Below are 20,243 nucleotides of genomic sequence, written 5' to 3' on the forward strand. Positions count from 1 at the left end.
AGGAGTCGACCGAATTCAAAGGACCTTCTTTCCAATGAGCTCCAAGGTGATCCTGTGACATTTGCTGCTGTAGCGCTTGTCATTCTGGCTGGTGCGATCATTGTCATAGTTGCTGATACTATCGGTAAATTTCGACGATAGAATGGGATGAAGATAGCAAATACAACTGCTGAGCACAAAGATCCACAGCTGCATATCACCCCGTTGCAAGATCAAGTTTCCGACAGCAGTTCCAATCACACAACACACGCAAATACATTTTCATTAGTACCTCCATTTCTTGATAAGGTCTGGTATTGTTTCGTTTCGTGTTCTACGGCATTACAACATACAAAGGCTAAATCGTGTGGAGGTAAGTGGGTAAAATACCTTACCCAAAAGATACACATTGGGAACGGATTCAGGCTGACCCAAAGGTGGCTATCAAGCCTGCATCCTTCTTGCCACAACTGCAATGAATTAATCACTGAGCCACTGCTGTTTCTAGATAATTTAGAGAAGTTATCTTGTTGTTTCCTCGTTCGATATTTAGCTATGTGATTGTCAGCCTTTAGCTATGTGGTTGGCAGTCTTTAGCCATGTGGTCGGCAGCAAACCCCGAAATACAAAAGAGCTTATAGTTTCGATGTATTACATGCAAATCACCATTTAGAGGATAATGTTCAAGTTATAATAATTTTTAATTAAATTTCTTATTAATCTGTGAAACTAAATGATACAGGAGCCACCACCTGATAAGCTTCGACAAACTTCAAATCAAGAAATGCGACTCATCGATAAGTCAAAATATTGCAGCCAGGCCATGTAATTAGGTAGCAATCATACTTTAAATTCCCTGAATGTTTAATAGCTTATTAACAAATGGAAAAACCTGCAACCAGTAGTACAATGATTACCAAGAAGTTTGCATTATCACTTACACCTTCAAAGATTGTATCCCATATACAATTGTTTCATATATATCGTATTAGGAACTGTAAAAAATTGCGATAAAGTTTGAGAATATTCTTCCAAATCATGAACTATTTGATGGATTTGAGCAATCTGTTTTCTTTATAATTAATCTTACAGAAGATTGTCTTCGACAGACTTCGGATTCAGTTGCTTGAAAGTATCTTCAATTACCATCTAGACTGGACATTGCCATGTTGGAGAATTTTGTTTATTTCTAATAAGTGTTCGTCAGATAATAAATATAAATCTTGAAGTAAAATAGTCGTACGTTAATACCAAAATGCTAAATATTCTATATTTATAAACATGTAAAATTGTACAAGTCCTCAGCTGTTGAACCTTTCAGTCTGCATTCTTTCTGGTTTCCATATCTCGTACGTGTAATAGCTTTAAGTACGTTAAGGTCATATCTTGTGCGAGTAGTAGCATTAAGTAAGTTAACGCCATATTTTGTACATGTAGTAGCTTTAAGTAAGTTAAGGTAATTGGATTTTTAACGTAGCTTTAACAATTTTTCAGTCATATTGCTACGATATCTGCATTGTGACAGTTTATAGTGATGTCTAGCACTGGGGCATCATGCCGCAGACATGTAGCATGATGTCCCACCCAGTCACATTATCCTGACACCAGGCCGACCAGTTCTAACACTAACCTCTTAATGCTAAGCACCAAGTGAGGCAGCCGTTAGTACCATGTTTATAAGTCTTTCGTATGACTCAGCCGGGGATCGAACCCACGACCTTCCGCTACCAATGCTGACGCTTTAACCACTAGGCCACTGGAGCGGTGCTAGCTTTAGGTAAGTTAAGGCCATATTTCGTACGCGTGTTGCTTTAAGTAAGTTAAGGTAATAGCTCGTACGTGTAGTAGCCTTAAGAAAGTTAATGCCATATTTCGTATGCGTATTAGCTTTAGGTAAATAAACGCCATATCTCGTACGTATAGTAGCTTTAAGTAAGTTAATGCCATATTTTGTACGTGTAGTAGATTTAAGTAAGTTAATGCCATATTTTGTACGTGTAGTAGCTTTAAGTAAGTTAATGCCATATCTCTTACGTGTAGTAGCTTTATCTGGTTAATACTATATCACGCTAATTTAGTAGTTTTAATAAGTTACGGATTTTTGTCACATCCGTCATGTACATCTAGGGTAACACAAATAAATTTCATTTGTTGACTTCATTTAAGTTAAATATATTTTCCAGCTAATTTCCAATACAGTGAGCTTAAAGTTTACGTGTTGTGAATGGTATAGGTTTTGAATCTTTTTAAAACAAAATGCTGTTTAACATAAACTAATCCAATATCACTAATAAAGATATCTGTTAGGATACGGTTCCTTGAACGATGGGACGTCAATTTTAAAAGTGGAAAAGTTCAAGTTCAGGCTTCGCATTTCATTTTCAAATCTCTGTAGATGTTTTCTCGCTGAAGCGCATTCTCCCTGGAATAAAGCGAAACAATGAAGTGAGATTAATACTATCCATCTGTACCAGATTCGTGTTATTTTGAATTTTATATAATATCCATGTTCTAATTAAGCCGAATTAAATATTTTATCATTAAATGTAATTAGTGTTCATTGCTAGCTAAATTAATGTCACCGGGTGTATTTGTTGCGGTATTCTTCCTTGCACCGATTCAGCCAATTAGGCGACCTTGAACCAGGATGACATGTTTAAGCTGTTATGTTCACTCTGAGCAATTAAGCTACCCTGATTACCATTCATTGCTGCTTTGTTCTAATTATAGGACAAGTATTAAGTACCTTTCCAACTTAGTTTACAAATTGTTTGCATAAACAGTATAATATATGCAGAATGTTAGTGATAAATAGTCACTCCAATCAATTGTTTCTGGAGTGTGCTGGTGATAGAATTACAGCGAAAAAAGGTGTCTGATCCTGCTTTAAGGAAAAAGCATGGCACTGACCTTTGTCACATTTAATAAGGGAAAAAGACAGCATTGAGAAAGCATGATCTTCACAGTCGTATTCCGCAAGTAGACTCTTTTTCCCAAGTCCGTTTATGATTTGTAATTGATCAAATGGTCGGTTCATTTCATCTTCTTTCCTTTGTGTAAATTTACACACACATTTGGTAAGTAAGATAACCTATCCAGTATAAGTACAGAGGTTACACTTGAAAGAATGTCATGCTGTTTAATAAACTAACTTTCATCTTCTTCGGATTTAAAAAAAAATATTGTTTCACCACATAGTTGAGTAGCAGAGTCATTTTTATCATATGTTCCTTAATTAAAGAACAGTAATCCTCTTCAAAATGTAGCCTGCCTCTTGCTTATGCATAAAGCGGACTATGTTCGAAGGGAAGTAATCGCCCAAGGAAACAAATTAATTTGAAAGAATACTTACAAACTGTGAATACTGCTTTAGTACTGATCGTCCGAAATATATATATATATATATATATATATATATATATATATATATATATATATATATATATATATATATATGAAACCAAACGAGGACATTGATCTTATACATAAACACCATCAACATATTTAAATTTACAGCAAACTAGAGAGAACAAAATGAGACACAAATAATAAATTCTTTATAAGTCACGACTGCCCGGTATGTAATGCTAGTTATCAGTTTAAGATATGAATGAATGTTAAATACCCTGGAGAGATACTTTCCACCGGTATGTAATGCTAATTACCAGTTTAAGATATGAATGAATGTTAAGTACCCTGGAGAGATACTTTCCACCCGGTTTGAGGATAATCATGGATAGGTCGAGGATAACAGAAAATGTCTCCAGGTCATAGGCGTGACCTAGAACGAGTCAACGACATCAAATACTACAACATACACCTTATGGAAAATAATCACCCTTTTCTGGACTAAAGTGACATACGAATTAAAATAAAACTAAACTTAAACAATAAATAAAACAAAAATAAATAAAACAATTTTAAAAAGAAAATAAAGATAAAAGTGAACTAAAGATTTTTATCTCGAGTAGTCAACATGATATATTGTTGCAACAGTTTCTGCAATAAGATTGATGCATGAATGTTTCTTAATAAAAATTTATTTGTATGTTATAACATTCAAAATTGATAAATCTGCAATTCTTTCATACTCTGGGATGGCTTTATATATATATATATATATATATATATATATATATATATATATATATATATATATATATATATAATTATCAGCTTTATAATTGTTGATAATCCTGTGCAAATTGTTGGTATATTTTTACAGTAGGGTTGTTAAACGTCTGAGTGTATATCTACACTTGCGGAAGCATACAGAAGAAATATCGTATGTAATAACATTAACATATATAAGAAATATCGTGTGTAATAACATTCACATATAGAAGAAATATCGTGTGTGATAACATTCACAGTGGTACATGAATCATGAGATCGAGACATTTAATATCAGTTTAAAACTGAACGTACAAGAAAATTTATATTAAGTATAAGCCAGTGTTAATGACCACCTATAATTAGGGAACATATTTTCCCAAGACCACAACATTGTATTCTATACTTCATATTACTGCTGAAAACTTGTATTAAATTTCCTGTTGATAAACCATTCGTTTTTTTTTTTTCGGTGGGAACTGGGAGAGGGGGATGGGGGTTGGGTGATATGCATTTCTCTAAGACAGCATCTACTGTAATATAAAGAAATAAATCTTCCATGGGTTATTTCATTTTACCCAGCTAAGCACACGAACAGTTTCTATCTTTGGAGAAAAAAAAATTCGCACGTTTTACATGCGGGCGTTCATACATAATTAGACATAATTCTGTAAAATTTAGCTGTATCGCTATCCCTGAAAATCAGTTTTAGTACATATTTTCGTAATCACATTTCACATATCATATTCCTATCCACAGACCTGACTTTGCACGTCAGATATACCTATATCCGTCCCGACCAGATACTCTGACAGGTCGTTCACCACGTAGTCAAAGGTCCGCCCTTTTTTCACACATTCGTCCAACACATTAACGCAATTTGTTATTAGGATCTGAAATTAGAATCTTAAAGTATGACTTAATAAAAAAAAACATGCCTTCATCTGGATATTTTTAAATTTTTTAAATTTTAATTTCAGTTTTGTTTTTAATACCATAAACAAAATCGTATGCTCTATTGTATAAATAGCGCACTTTGAAAATTGTCCCTATATGCCGCGATGGAGATTTTACATTAAATTATAAAGAGGGGTGCATGAACGAAGACGGATATAACGTCCCTCACCCATATTTGAAAGCGCATAAATTATAACAAGAACGAATAAGACGACCAAGCTTACATCGTTGACAACAAACCATCAACACCACTACAGAAAACATAACAAAACAATGTTGACCAAATATTTACTATGAATGTGACTTACCTGGTAATTATTTCCCTCTAGTTCATCCAAACTGTCACCACAGACCCCTCTGAGGTGCGTCCTACACGCCTGTACCACCTCCTCGTCTATCTGTAACATGTCAAGGTACTTAACTAGTAAACAGTCACTGAAGCAAGTGTGTTTTCGACTATGCTAATTAAAACCAATATTTCTGAACTAAAGGTATATATTGCTATACCCTCCAACTTCACGATTGTCCGTCAGCCCGTCCATAGCTATTTGCTTAGAAACGGCTGGAAGGAATTTAACTTTACTTGGTAATTTACTCAGAATGTAATATATATATATATATATATATATATATATATATATATATATATATATATATATATATATATATATAGCCAGCAGAGGTAATATGTGAAACAATATATGATATTCGTGATACGTATCGATTACAAACTACCGATGAAACTCCAAACTAATATATAACTTGCTGGCGTATTTTTGTTTGGGTATTTGTATGCCATTTTGTCATTGAGCTTGTTAAGTGAAATTATTGACGATCGCTGAGAATAAAAGACTACTTTCGAGTCATGACAAAAGCAAAAGCAAAAACGTATAAAAGAACAACAACAAAAGTTTGTCCAGGCGGGAGTAGTAAAATAACACCTGGAAAATATTAAATTCTCAAACAGAAATATTGAAGTCGAATGATTTGCCTATTTATGCTAACAGTGCTTTTCCCAATATATATATATATATATATATATATATATATATATATATATATATATATATATATATATATATAACGTCTGGACAAGGAATAATTTGATAATTTTTGCTTATCAAGGATACTTCCACCATCAGCACGTGACGTGGATGATATTTTCGGAGTTCATGTAATAATCCGCCATCACCTCCTCCTAGAATTAAAATCGTCTTATCATGGAAGTTGTTACGCTCCACTCCAAGCAATGTCTCTGTGTAAATTATATCCTTGTCTCCAATCACTACCAAAAAGGCAAAATCGTATTATCAGTCTCACCAACAAATAAGCACCAAGAAGATTTGGCCGTTCAAAAGGTCAAACACAGCATATCATGGTACAGTCATGAGCATAACACTAAATGATTGTCTGTTCATTTCACGGTCACTATTATTCCAGTTCCACTTTTAAATTTGCTAAGTAGCGCGGATATTATGTTTTCCTATATGCCGTACATTCTCCTAAAATCCATTGCTCCTTTATCATTTTAATAGTATATGTTACTGTCAAAACTGATCGTATCATTGATTTATATTTTGCGCATGTGCACCTACAATATAGATAACACATGATCGTAAACTCGACTATTATTTTCTTACGAAATATGTCCAAACTATTGACTTAACTTTATTCATTTATTATCTTTTTAATCGTCATATAACGTATTTTGTTAGCTGGCACTGTCCTGCAGTATTCAATTTTCGGTGGAATTTTAAGCTTTATGCAAATCAAATTGCTTTCCTTCATATAAATGTAAAGTTATTTATTTTGAATGTTATATTGATGTGGGATAGAGGTATTTCATGTTCTGGCATCAAAGTTTGCCTACTGACAAAAATAAGAAACTTGTCTACAGATTTGTCTAATCCTGATACATTTTTGTATATTTAATGCATCAATGTAATTTCATAGTCAACTGCAACTAAATACACTCTCCGGAGGAGTTGATTATGCCAAAATCTCTTGGAACACTGTGATTTGCATCTTTTCAGAGTCATCATTGTTTATTTTAGAGTGTGGTTATCAAAGTTTCAGTGCCTTGTGCAACAAATTATAACTTTTATCGCGTTAACTGTACTTGTGATGTTAAACTGAGCTGCAGAAGAAGAGTAACGTATTATACATTTTAAGCTTTTAATCTGGACTCCATTAGTTAAAATCAAGACACTATTTTGAACAATGCTCGTCTATACTTCGTATATAAAATTAGTAGTTTTTTTTCTCCAAATACATTAGCATGTAAGTATACATTTTGACACATTCACGTATAATTTTGATTATTTTTGTTTATATTCATAGCCTCCACTGCAATAACATATTAATATGGTGGGGTTTCATTACGCAATCCTTGCATCTGTGATATTTTGTTTTTCATTTTTCTTTATCGTATTTAAAATTTCATGGAACAGCTTGCAGCTTTTTACACTGTATTTGTTTTCTAGCTTTGCTTCGATAAAGCTAGAATCACCATCCTATTTTATGAAGCATATTTTTCCTTTTTTCTGTGATGTAGTTGGATAACATGCTATGACACCATTTACATTATCGTCGGTTTATGACATTTCTTCATGAGTACCATTTTGTTAAGTGTGATATTTGGCTATACTTTCGTTTTTCACAACTGTTTTATAGATCAGTACAAAATCGCACGATGTATTTTAACTTTTTCAGTTTCTAAGCTAGATTCTTACCATACCATTTACATTCTATTAATTGATCATATCTAAAAAATATTCAACGTAGTCATACTCTTTAATACTTTGACCTAAGTATTTTGATTAATTCCTTTATTTAATCGAATATCGTTTTCTGTGGTTCCCAACTGCCAATAGATTCATCATCTTTCCATTTCAGAAGTACGTACTTTTTGCTTTTCATTCTTGTGGTCTTCAAAATCATTAATACGTTATATATACATCATCTTGATATACAGATAACTTACGTTCGTGAAATATACCTTATATATCTACTTCCTTAAGTCTTCCTGTTTGTAAAATACCATATCGCCTAAATTTATTTGCCTTATTGTGAACATTTATTTGGTAAGGTTTGAAAAGTTACCCTTTGCAAATATTATTTTTGAGTTTTAAAATTCTGTTTCACCAGTTTTGAAATTAGGACTTCCCAAAGAATAGGTTGTCCAATAATATAGATTGAGCCATATATTTGTGTTCCTTCCTAGCTTGCTTCAAGCATATATCTACTAACGTATAAGTGCTATTGCATTCATAAATTATTTTTGGCTTTCAGTAGCAAAATTATACATTGCCTAACTGATTATTTCATTTACTCAGTTTAAAGTCAGTTTAGGCTTGGGTTTTATTCCTTTTTTTGCGATTGTGGGCAAAAATAAGAAAAGAAAAAATACTGTCCTTCTTTTGTTTAAATGAAATAATAAAGTTTATTTTGAGCAATGTCATTAAGCAGTAAATGATAACAAAATCTTAATTAAAATACGATATAGCAACTAATTAATAACCTTTCAACATCTTATCCGTTGATATTTCCAATTTTTAGATGCCTCAAAATCAGTTGCTTTCAAATAAAAGTATTTTGTAACAAGATAGTTTAGCACCAACAATAATTCTTCCACCAAAATAGTATGGTGTTAATACTCATCATTTAATGTATAAAGTTTAAATATTTTAATGCCGTTCGAACACGTTTTATTTAGCCCTTTTAACATTATTTGATTATTGATTGATTTTCTAAATACAATTTTTTGTTCTTTGATAATCCAATAATATTACTATCATAATCATAATCATCATCAACAACAACAAAATTATCGTATCCACTGTTTGCCTTTGATAATCCAATAATATTACCATTATATACATAATCATCATCAACAACAACAAAATTATCGTATCCACTGTTTGCCTTTACTGGCATATGTAAAATAGTAGCAGAAGCATCAGCAGTAGTTGTGGCAGTGGTAGTAATAAAAGAACTTTTAATATTACTTAAGAAAAATCATTATCAACAAGATCATCGGCATCATCAGCAACAAAACATCAGCTATTTCTCCAAAAACTGCTACCACTTTCTTAAGTTTATTGTTTAATTAGACAAAATATTTTATTATAGATTATTTGTATCGGTGGAGAGGGATTATTTTATCGTCAGATACACGTATCTTCAAAAAAATTGGTAAATGATTTTAAATGAAATATTGATTATCAACTTTAATTCTGGAACAATTTGTATGGTTACTTTTGCTTGCCATTTTGCTTAATCGTTAAAACTTATCGACCATTTTACGAGTTTCGTCGAGCATTATGGTTTGAGCGTTACAACTAGCATGGAACATACTCTTCGTTACCACTTTTATCCTGTTTTGCAGGACAATCGTTATAATATTGTCAAGCATTGAGATCGCCGCTTTAACGAAGAAAATGAATTTTGCATCACTGCTTCCGTTGAGTTATCTTATGATCTCGTTACAAGTGTGTTACATTTAACGAAACAGGAGCTGTAATTTAATGACGTCTGTGATTATGTAATGCTAATGTACATTTATTGTAATCTTGCTACGTCCTCTTAATTGATATAAATAATACGTTTGTTTACCTTAAAGGTGTGAACTGGTCTACTTGGGTGTCACGATTAATTTTATTTATCAAAGTTAATATACACATTATCATTCAGTGCACCAAAACTGGATTCGCCTCGTTTTTGTCATTTTTTCTCTCTTTCTTTTCCCCAGGCGCTAGTTTTTCTTTCCACTCATAGCGATGGAAGCCGAATGATCCAAACTAGTGTCCGCACTTTTCTATATTACTCGTCGGTTTCGGGCGTACTCCCACCTCACCGTTAATGAGAATGTGTATATACCAATCCGGCATTTCCGAATGTTTCAGTCTCTTACCCGATGGTTCAGATCAGCGCACACATTAACTTTTGTAACGTATATACACATTAAGAGGAATAATTATACATAGCTCTTCGTTTTTTATAATCCAAGCAACAATTATCAAAAGACAATATAAAAATAACCAGACAAAATAACACTACATACAGAAAATTAAAGACATTGTTTTACTTACTGAGTTCATCGTCTAAACAAAGAATTTTTCCCACGTCCTCAGTTTTGTAGATCTTGATGTTCTGGTATTGAGAATCTTTCTCAAAAAGCAGCTCCAAAGACCCGTACTCGAACAGAGCGTCGCCCCCGGTGTTAAAATAAGGGCAAACCCGACCCCTCTTGATAGGACTCATGATACTGAAATACGCAGACAGGAGTAACAACCCTTATGTACTATTTCCATTTATTATTATTATCATTATTATTATTATTATTAATATTATTATTATTATTAATAATAATAATTTGATTACCAGTCAAGAACAATTACAGACAAAACTCAAGATTCTCTGTGGAAAAAAGCATAACAATTGGATGGCATCGTTTTCCAGAAACCTTTACTTCTGCGTTTCATCAAAAAACTGTTCCTTTTGTGTTTATGAAAAGTCAAACTTTCAAACTAATTTTTTGTAGTTACATTACCTGTTCAACTGAGTTTTATTTCAGTGTCTTTGGAATAACTGGTAAAGAACTATATATTTCAAAAGTAATGCTTACAAAGTCCCTGTTTTAAACGCGATACATTTTCCAAATATTGGTTGTTAAAAAGCATAGCAAAACACGTTCCCGAATTGTTCCCTCTAGCGGAACGGTAGAGTTTTTCTATCGTTTCGCTAGACGGAACAAATCGGGAACCCTGTTATCATTCTCATTTATAATGTCGGTAGTTGTAATTTTACATTTTGTTTTCCAAAGAGAAAAATATCGTGGCATACAAAAATTAAGCCCAGTTTCGTTATAACTCTTGTGGCGTCATGGTGGTAGAGTAAGACACTTTAGATTTATAGCATGTGGTAAGTTTCTATACGATTCTTGGCAACTTTGATAAAGACATATTCATTGTTAGTACCAAAAAAATACATCATAGAAGAGTGGAAAACCTGCAATTTTCTGCTGTACAGAGATCAACAGACACATATCCATATGACGTCACACAGGAAAACAAACCCTATCGGAACATGCACGATGAGGTGAATGGTCATTTAGCCGTATCACTAAACGATAATGCAAACAACATTTAGGATGTTCAGAACTGAAAAAAAGTGCATAACATTTAACTCTATAATATTAATGCAGTTAAACAAATGAAAAGCGAAATTTCCGTACAAAATATTATCGTGCTCCTGCAGAATACGTTCGTAACAATGAACTCAATATTTGATTTCACAGTTCAGGTAGCAGATGTTATAATTTTGAATCAAAATTATCGCTATTGGAAATACGGCAAATACCGTAATTGATACCAAAATATTAAAAGCTTATCCATTTATGGTATTTTTGTTTTAAATAAGTACTAAACTGAAAACGATACTAACGTCTGACTAAGCATAGGTGAAATACAAGTTTTTTTGGAAGCAGTTGTTAGCAAGCGGTTTTTCATGACACTACAATCGCACATTTTGATAAGCATATTTAACATATCTAATCTCAAACAAATTATCAAAATAGCTTTTGGTTGCAGGTTGAATATAATTCCCTTTTACATCCATCTACAAAGTCAGGCTTTAGCTGTGAACTATCGATGTCATCCTACCTCGTATGCTTACATCCTTTCTTCAGACGTAATTATGCAGTAGGGTTATTAGGGCTATGTAGATCAAAATCAAGTCTCGTCACTAAAAAGATAGTATCTAAGCGATCTGTGCGAATATGTACCTTCTAGAAAACTGGCACGACTCTCCGAGGTATTTCTTGATTCTTTCTTCCATTATCTTTATATACTGCAAAATATATGATATAAAGTATGATCCACTGGATGAATTGCAATTTAGTAAGTGGGTTCATACGTATATAAGTATCCTTTTCGGATTCATTACCCATTCAAAGTACTATAATGAGAACATACACTGCCTCACAAACCCAGCCCTACGCCCTCAGATCCCAAACTACAAAAGATTTCACTACGTTTAGCTAGTTTTAGTAACAATAATGCTAAAACATTGTCTACGCGAGGCGGAAGTCAAATGATGGAGGGATTGGCGTCTAAACCCGTCGTATAGTCGGCTACTACTTCCATCCTGTCTGTTCGACTCGCTCTTACAAGAGGCCTTGCAAATATTATCCATTTCGTGCCCGCTGATGGGTTAGAGCGATTTATCTCATCGGGAAGGTATAATCTATATGTTTTATGGCTAAATCTGGTACTTTCGTCACCGTAGACGAACATATTGCACTCCATTTGTATATATGCTTTGTAGGAAAAGCTGACCAGTGCCATCTTAATTGCCCGTCCATATTTTTGTAGTACTTGCAATTCTATCAACTACTCACCCTTTCTTGTAAGATGTATGAAGTAAATCATTATTTCTTCCAAGTAAGAAGATCATTTATGTACATTTATCATAATGCATAGCAACCACGTAACTTAAAGCTGAATGTGATGTTTGACTGATTAATCCAGTATGTTATGGTTTTAATTTCTTTTATTACATGTATTAACAACAATAAGCGAGATTTAATGATAGGTGTGCAAGCGATTTAAGCTGTCTGTGGGTTATCAACCCAAGTATAAATTGTATTGGATGCAGTTTGAGCTATCCTTGATTTCATTGGTAAGAAGAGAGATGGGATACCGTCAATGTCAAGCAGTTGCATGGGTTAATCAAAATGAAAAGAAAGGTGCATCAAAGAATATGCCAACCGTCCTCATACTGGAAAGTTCGCTATACAAAAAAGGGTCCGGCAAGCCTAGCCATCGCGTGCTTCCATGACACAGCGTCGCCGTTGTACACAGAGCCTCAGCCGATACTTACAGCGTCGCCGTTGTACACAGAGCCTATATATACCCCTCTACCGGACCAGGGGATCATTCCCTCGACAGGCTGTACTAAATGGCAACACCGGTACTCAACAGGCCTTGGACTATGAGTCTAATTCCGCAATGATCTATGCATCTACCACTGGGACTTGGTACGAAAATCTGCCTTGCCGGTGTAATCAGTCCCATTAAAAAATATCGCCCGGCACCAGGTTAGGCCAGGTCAGGTCCAGGTTCTATACAGACACCATGCATTGACAGCACCAAATTCAGAGAACCATTTTCCTACACTATCCAGTATCGAAGCAAAATGAAGTATCGCGGATCGGCACTCTACTATGACTCATTTCCTGATACACGTCCTCCAGAGTTAAAACAACACTCAATGTGTACGCCTGGAGAGTTCTGTGTCCCAAGAAAGACCGAATACTAGCTTCGTTCACGGTCCCGACAAACTACTTCGCAAGCACAGTCGTCGGTACCTTGCCATCTTACTCAGCTGATTTTGAAGACACAAGCCCACAAAATGTCGTTTCCCTTCCTCAGTTAGATGATGTCCAGGAAGATCCAGCCTTCCTTGCATCGATTGAAGGAACCTTCCAATCTGTGTCTCCCCCTGCTCATCAAAAGCCCCGTACATAATTCCTACATTGTTAGTCTCTGTTACCACTAAACCTGCCTTCTTCAAAGAACATTTACAGTATGGTCAAGTCGATGATATATATGAATGTTACCTGAGTTACCTATTGAATTTACAATTCAGTTAATGTGCATCGTATCCTAGATGAGAGGTGTGCTTTATGTGTCGTAATATGCATAATGTACTTATATAGGACACGTCTTTATGCATGTTAGCAAGCGAATTTTGTTTCCTGCACTGTGTATTGGGACATGCTGACTCACGATATTTTTACACCATGCGATATACAAATTCAGTATGTATTGTAATCTTGAATGATTATTTTGTGTTGGTCATAACAGTACATTGAAATTACATTGTATCATGTATAAATGATCCAGAAGATAGTTAATTTATTCCATAATTCCAATGTTTTGCTATGCATTCGCTGCCAATACATACTAATCCACAAGGGTTCGTTACAAAGAAAATTTGGAGTATCCGTCCTTGATTCTCCAAATTTTCTTTGTAACGAACCCATGTGTACTAATCCACAATTTGCACGCAAGCGCTATGCAATCTAATTGGTTGTTGGTCACATGACCATTTTCTATAAAAAGCACCACGTGCGCCTACTGGCGAGCTTCACTGTTATCTTGTACAGCGTTCTGAGCAGACGGAAGTAAAGCATCGGGTGGCGTTGTACCCATTTTATCCATTCTATAATGCCTCAAGCTATGTTCGATGAACATAGTCCAGTTGCAACAGCTAGTTCCTAATGAAATTTGATGTGCTTACTTAACATTATGGGGAATTCCATAATTTATTCATTATTCATGAGGTGACGTTCGCTACCATATTGGTTGAATTATCACCGTGGTCCAAGGTTGACATTGCCGGGGTGGGAGTGGGAGACAAGCGCCCCACTCATCCAGAAATGCCCCATACGGCTTGCGTCTCTGATCTCCTCTGTCAACTAAAATCCAGCTCCTGGCCTTCGCGAGTGGCTTAGCTTCGAAGTCCGGCGGACCATGTTTTTTTTCCACTAACAGGAGAAGGGGTGAAAGTGGGCCACTAGCGCGTCGGCACAACACGGGAAGTAGCAGTTTACCGGTTCTAAGTCAAAGCTCGATAGGCGTAGAGCTTTGGCGCCAGGGAGTACTTCTGACGGTGGGAGAGATCGCCATGTCTCACTGGACAGCTACCACCAACCTGCTTCACTGGATGCGTGGAGCTTAGAGAACCATCTCGACAAGTGGGCCACAAACTCCGCACCAGAAAAGATTCAAAGGAGAAACAAGAAGACTCTAGCTCTTCGTTTTGCAGGCTGGAACATCAGGACAATGTATCCTGGATTGACCGCTGACCTGCTGAAGATCGACGATGCACAGAAGACTGCCGTCATTGACAGAGAACTCTCCCGACTGAAAACTGACATTGCCTGCCTCCAGGAGACCCTACTGGCTGACAGTGGCACCATTAGGGAAACGAATTACACCTTCTTTTGGCAAGTGAAGCCCTCTGATGAACCTAGGCAGCACGGTGTAGGCTTTGCCGTAAAGAACACGCTAGTCGCCTTCATTGAACCTGCGTCATCAGGTACTGAGATAATCCTTGCCCTCCAGCTGTCAACATCCTTAGGCCCGGTCAACATCTTCATCGTGTACTCCCCAACCCTCTACTACGACCACGAGGAGAAAGATAAGTTCTAGGAAGGAGGTTCTGGATCAGGCAATATCCAGTAACCCCAACACTGAAGGCCTCTACGTGCTAGAATATTTCAATACTAGAGTGGGAGCTGACCATGAGGACTGGTCCACCTGTCTCGGCTTTTACGGAAGGGGCAAGATGAACGAGAAAGGTCAGCGACAGCTGCATATGTGCTTCTCCCACAGCCTATGTGTGACCAACACTTTCTTCAAATGCAAGGAGATCAATCAGGTGTCATGGAGACACCCACGTTCACGCCACTGGCACCAGCTAGACCTCGTCATCACCAGGCGTGCGGATCTAACCGCTGTCCTCCTCACCTGCAGCTACCACAGTGCCGACTGCGACTCGGACCATTCCCTCGTGGCCAGCAAGGTGTGAATAATACCCAAGAAGCTGCACCACACCCAGAAGAAGGGTCGCCCACGCATCAACACCTGCTGTGCATGCATCCCAGAGAAAATACAGCAGTTCATCAGCAAACTTCAGGAAGCTCTCACCAAAGAGACACCTGATGACACCATCGACTCTAAGTGGTCCCACCTCCGTGACTCTGTGTACAATTCAACCATCACTGCTTAGGGGAAGAAGGAGAGCAAAAATGTCGACTGGTATGAGGTCAACTGGGAAGAGTTGGAGCCCGTGACACAGGCAAAGAGGAAATACCTCCTGGCATACAAGGTTGCTCCTAGCCCCAGAACATTACAAACCCTCAGGACTGCCAGGAACAACGACCAGAAGACCACCCGCCGATGTGCTAACACCTACTGGCTGACTCTTTGCACCAGTATACAGACAGCTGCCAACACCGGGGATGCAAGAGGAATGTAAGAGGGTATCAGAAAAGTGACAGGCCCCCCCCCCCCCCATCCAAGACCGCCCTCTCAGAATCCAAGACGGGCGAAGTCATCGCAGACCAGGGGAAACAACTGCAGCGATGGGTTGAGGACTATCTCTAGCTGTATGCAACCCAAAACATCTTCACTGACACCGCCCTGGACGCCATACTAGACCTGCCTGTCATAGAGGAACAAGACACACCGCCCACCCTAGAAGAGATCGGAAAATCAATCGATTACATTGCACGCGGAAAGGCTCCTGGAAGCGACGGCATTCCGCCTGAAGTCCTCAAGAGCGGAAAATCAGCACTGCTGTAGCCCCTACACATACTCCTCTGCCTCTGCTGGGAACAAGGACACATCCCACAGGACATGCGTGAGTCCAACATCGTCACTTTATACAATAACAAACGAGACAGTAGCAACAGCAACAACTACCGGGGCATCTCCCTCCTCAGCATTGTTGGAAAGGCTTTCGCTCGTGTTGCATTTGCGAGCTTGCAGATCCTAGCCTCCCGCGTCTACCCAGAAATCAACTGCAGGCATGATCTTCTCACTAAGCCAGCTGCAGGAGAAGAGTCGCGAACAGCAGATGTCCCTCTACATTCCCAAGGACCTGTTATATGGGGAGTTAGAAGAACGTGCACGACCGACTAGACGACAACGTCTGCGCTACAAAGATGTTTGCAAGAAGAACACGAAGACAGCCACCATCAATGTCAACGACTGGGAGAGCTGTGCTAACGACCGTTCCACCTGGTGCCTAGCTGTCAGACAGGGCGCTCAAAAAGGCGAGGGAGACAGAAACGTAAAGCAAGCTGAAAAGAGAGCTAGAAAGAAGGAGAAACAAAAACTTACTTTGGAGCTACACATACGTTTCCGTAGATGCCAAGACAAGTAGTATCACCGCAATTAACCAATGTAAGTGAAGGCGAAAGATCATTATGATCTATATAATCCTGGAAACATAAAAATTGTTCCATCAAGAAATGATATGTAAGTATATTAACATTAAGTCGCTACTAAACCGTCACTCTTCACCTTTATGATACTCACCACCTTCAGCACCTGAAGGTTAATACTCCACCTTCACCTTATTCACCGCCCCGACTTAAGCAACTCTTTCCTTGTACTTTCATAATGCGAATTCTATATGATATAAATCATCGCAAATATATTCTTAAATCGACTCCGAGAGAGGTGGAGAAGGTACAATTTTGTTGGAAGCTCCATTCCCCTTCCCCCACGGGAGTCGATCAGCTTTGTCTCCCGTGATTATCTGGTTTACATAAGTCTGGCGTTAAATCTTAAATGTGTGTGTATATGTAATTGTATTGTCATTAAGTAATTGCATGTTCATCTGTTCTTGTACTTAAGATAATTGACAAACAAATCCTTTTGATGTTTATTATATACGGTCTTGTATTATTCTTTCTACATCTTTCCGTAGCTACTGGTTTGAAAAGGTGTATCGGTTGATTTAAGGCTTTATTTGATGTGAACATAGCCTGGATGTTTGATTGAGAATCTATCCGATAAATGCATCTGTAGTTCAGTCTGGTGCATGTTATTTTATACTTAACAGGGCAGCAAAAAACTCGCTAAAGATACTGATGCGTCCTTTAATGTTCATGTCGCACCAGCTGCCTAAAACTATCACAATGTCATCCTTGTTAGCAACTCCTGTCTTCCGACCAACTATTCTACACCAGCAGAAAGGGGTTGTCCATAATAAGTCACCAACATCATAAAACTTGAGCCAGGTTAGCCACCAAGAATGCATCCTGCGTTAAACAGAAAGGACCAGAGAAGAAAGAATGACACGTCTGTAGCACGTCTAGTGGTATAACCTCTTTTAAACCCTTTTTATTATCCAGAGCCCAGTTTTCTAGATCATATGTTGATAAGACACAGATAAGAGAGGATCTGTTTTGACAAGCTTATATTCTAGGCAATCTTTCCTTGGAAAACGACGCTATTCCCATGCGTGCCTTTCCGATACCTTGGCAATAGGAAGTCTTCAACACTTTATCACAGAATGTGAGAGACCCTGACCCGATGAGCCATGACCCTCGCCTAAAATAAACACTTGTATCAAGAAATGATTAGTCGAGATCCTTCGCAACAAAACCCCCATAAAAATCGTACTGCTAACTATCCAGGATCGAAGCTTCTACAAAGAAGAACCTCAGAAACCCGAGAGCAATATTGATTTTCATAGACTGGTCCCCACCGCCGTCAGAAATGAGATTTTATAGTATAAAAGCAAAGAGTGAGTATCTATTTGTAACAAGACTCAAAAAACCTTTGTTTTGCTCTTGCTTCGTTTCAGGGTTCCTTGTGAACCTGGAAAAATATCAATCCGTCACAACTTTTCATTCATCTGGTCATAAGGTTCAAAACCCCTTTGTTTTTCGATTGTGTCAACAATAATGTACTTTGAAATCACCTTGGTGGTGTTCCCCATCTGCTTGGAGAGTCATGTCTTATCCCAGGAATCTATGTACATCTCAATATGGCCTAGAACCTTATGTTCCCGATCCGCTGTTTCACAAGAACCACGCAGATCATTGTTCTATCCCAGTGGCGGTAGAAACATTCCCTGCACATACACTAGAAGGACTAGTTGTGACGCCCAGCTCCAGCCCTTTTTTAAGTAAGCAAGGTTTTGTTCCTTCTGAAGTTCTCCACGCATATTAACCGCCTAGAGATAAAGATCAATGTATATCTATGTCGATCACGGCAAGTGATACTGTTTGAAAAATAGCTCATCAGTTACTTCAGAAGGAGAACTAAGACCACAAACCACTGTCTTCCTACCTCAGACTTTTTCAAGTGCTGATGTTATCCACAAATCCTACTTGAAGTCCGCCACACGCCAGAAGGGTTCAATTTTGGAGTAGGCCCTTTGCGAATCTCTTTGGATAAAGTTATATTTCAAGTTTCCGACCCTTGTCTCGCATTCAAAGATCCAGAAACCTGGACAGCCGAAGCTTTCCCAGCCTTTAATGGGCTCAGTTCAAGAGCCCTTCCCCTTTCCCCTCCGATTCCCAAATACGTCTAGAGAAAAAGTGAATTTGGGTACCGATTGCTTTCCTGAAGCGCGACAATGCATGGATTAGATGCCTCCTCAATCTAGCAAGGAGGATTTCCAAAGATCACGCCTTCTCCTCGCCGAACGAAACAGCCGTTCACGCAGCTTCTATACTCGAATCCAGATACGTAAAACCTGCACGTCCGGTGTTCATCAAACAAGCTCTCAGAAAGAAATATTTTTCAGAACAAGTGGTGGATGTAATGTTCTGGCAAGAGATACTCACCTAGTTCAGATACTTACTTCCCAGGTCATTTGGCAGCTTCGTAATAACGCTGGTTTCACTACTTCCGCTGGATGTAAGAGGAGATGACCATATAAAACCCTAGCTAGTATTTTATGCGAGACTCGAATCTGCTTCACATACGTTAAGATACCAGAGAAAGAACCAAATAAGGGGTAAGTGGAAGTAAATATGGCCGCTTCTGTTTTATTCTCCTTACAAATTATAATCGGGTAAGATATTTGGAAGAAGAAACCATTTTTCAGAGTAACCTATGCCTATTCTATTATACTTATCGGATCATAATACGGGCACGCAATACCGAGCCTTCCCTGGAAGAGCGTGCTTATCCGCTCCAGTAATAATTATTGATTAATGAGATTTGGCGCCAATTACTCTATCCTAGAAGATATCACTCTCGTCTGATTTATATAACGGCAAGCAGGCGACTTTTATAACTAACAAGCCAAGCTAGTTGATGTTCACCTAATTTATCATAATCGTGTAGTAAATATTGTCAAAGAAACATATTGCTCCAAAATTTGATTTTCGTATCTCAAAAGTCCTTAATGGATTTACTTGGATTGCTGCACGTCATACAGTTTTGATAATATACATGCATCTGATTTAATAACACTCTACTTCTAAAGCCATCCATGTATTCATCAATCCATATTTTAATTTTAAATAAGAAGATACCTATGTACATATTTTTTAATTTATATTTACATTTAAAAGCAGCCTAATATTTAGTTTAAGAACACAAACGCATCTAACAGTTCTGGAAATACCATATCCGTCATTTTAATGCTACTGTAGACAT

The 20,243-nt window shown here is 37.3% G+C and overlaps 1 protein-coding gene across 8 annotated transcripts in view; it reads right to left on the reverse strand.

Moving 5' to 3' along the window:
- Positions 1–836: 836 nt before the first annotated feature.
- Positions 837–20,243, reverse strand: part of LOC149785640 (spermine synthase-like) — a 37,880-nt gene continuing 18,473 nt past the window's right edge. For 2 of the 8 annotated variants that reach the window (XM_089979460.1, XM_089979466.1), the window contains 8 exons: positions 11,834–11,898; positions 10,140–10,315; positions 6,180–6,334; positions 5,358–5,447; positions 4,877–4,985; positions 3,645–3,760; positions 2,292–2,401; positions 837–1,341 (listed from right to left, as the gene is read on the reverse strand). In XM_089979460.1, coding sequence (XP_089835586.1) covers positions 1,281–1,341; positions 2,292–2,401; positions 3,645–3,760; positions 4,877–4,985; positions 5,358–5,447; positions 6,180–6,334; positions 10,140–10,315; positions 11,834–11,898 — 882 coding nt within the window. In that variant the 3' untranslated portion in view covers positions 837–1,280. Of the gene's footprint in view, positions 1,342–2,291; positions 2,402–3,644; positions 3,761–4,853; positions 4,986–5,357; positions 5,448–6,179; positions 6,335–10,139; positions 10,316–11,833; positions 11,899–20,243 lie in introns of those variants that run through there. The other 6 variants (XM_089979461.1, XR_016425430.1, XM_089979463.1 and 3 more) reach the window with 6 other exon arrangements.

This window comes from Sinohyriopsis cumingii, chromosome 13 (genome assembly GCF_028554795.1).
Source record: "Sinohyriopsis cumingii isolate HCF-2022 chromosome 13, ASM2855479v2, whole genome shotgun sequence".
NCBI lineage: Eukaryota > Metazoa > Mollusca > Bivalvia > Unionida > Unionidae > Sinohyriopsis > Sinohyriopsis cumingii.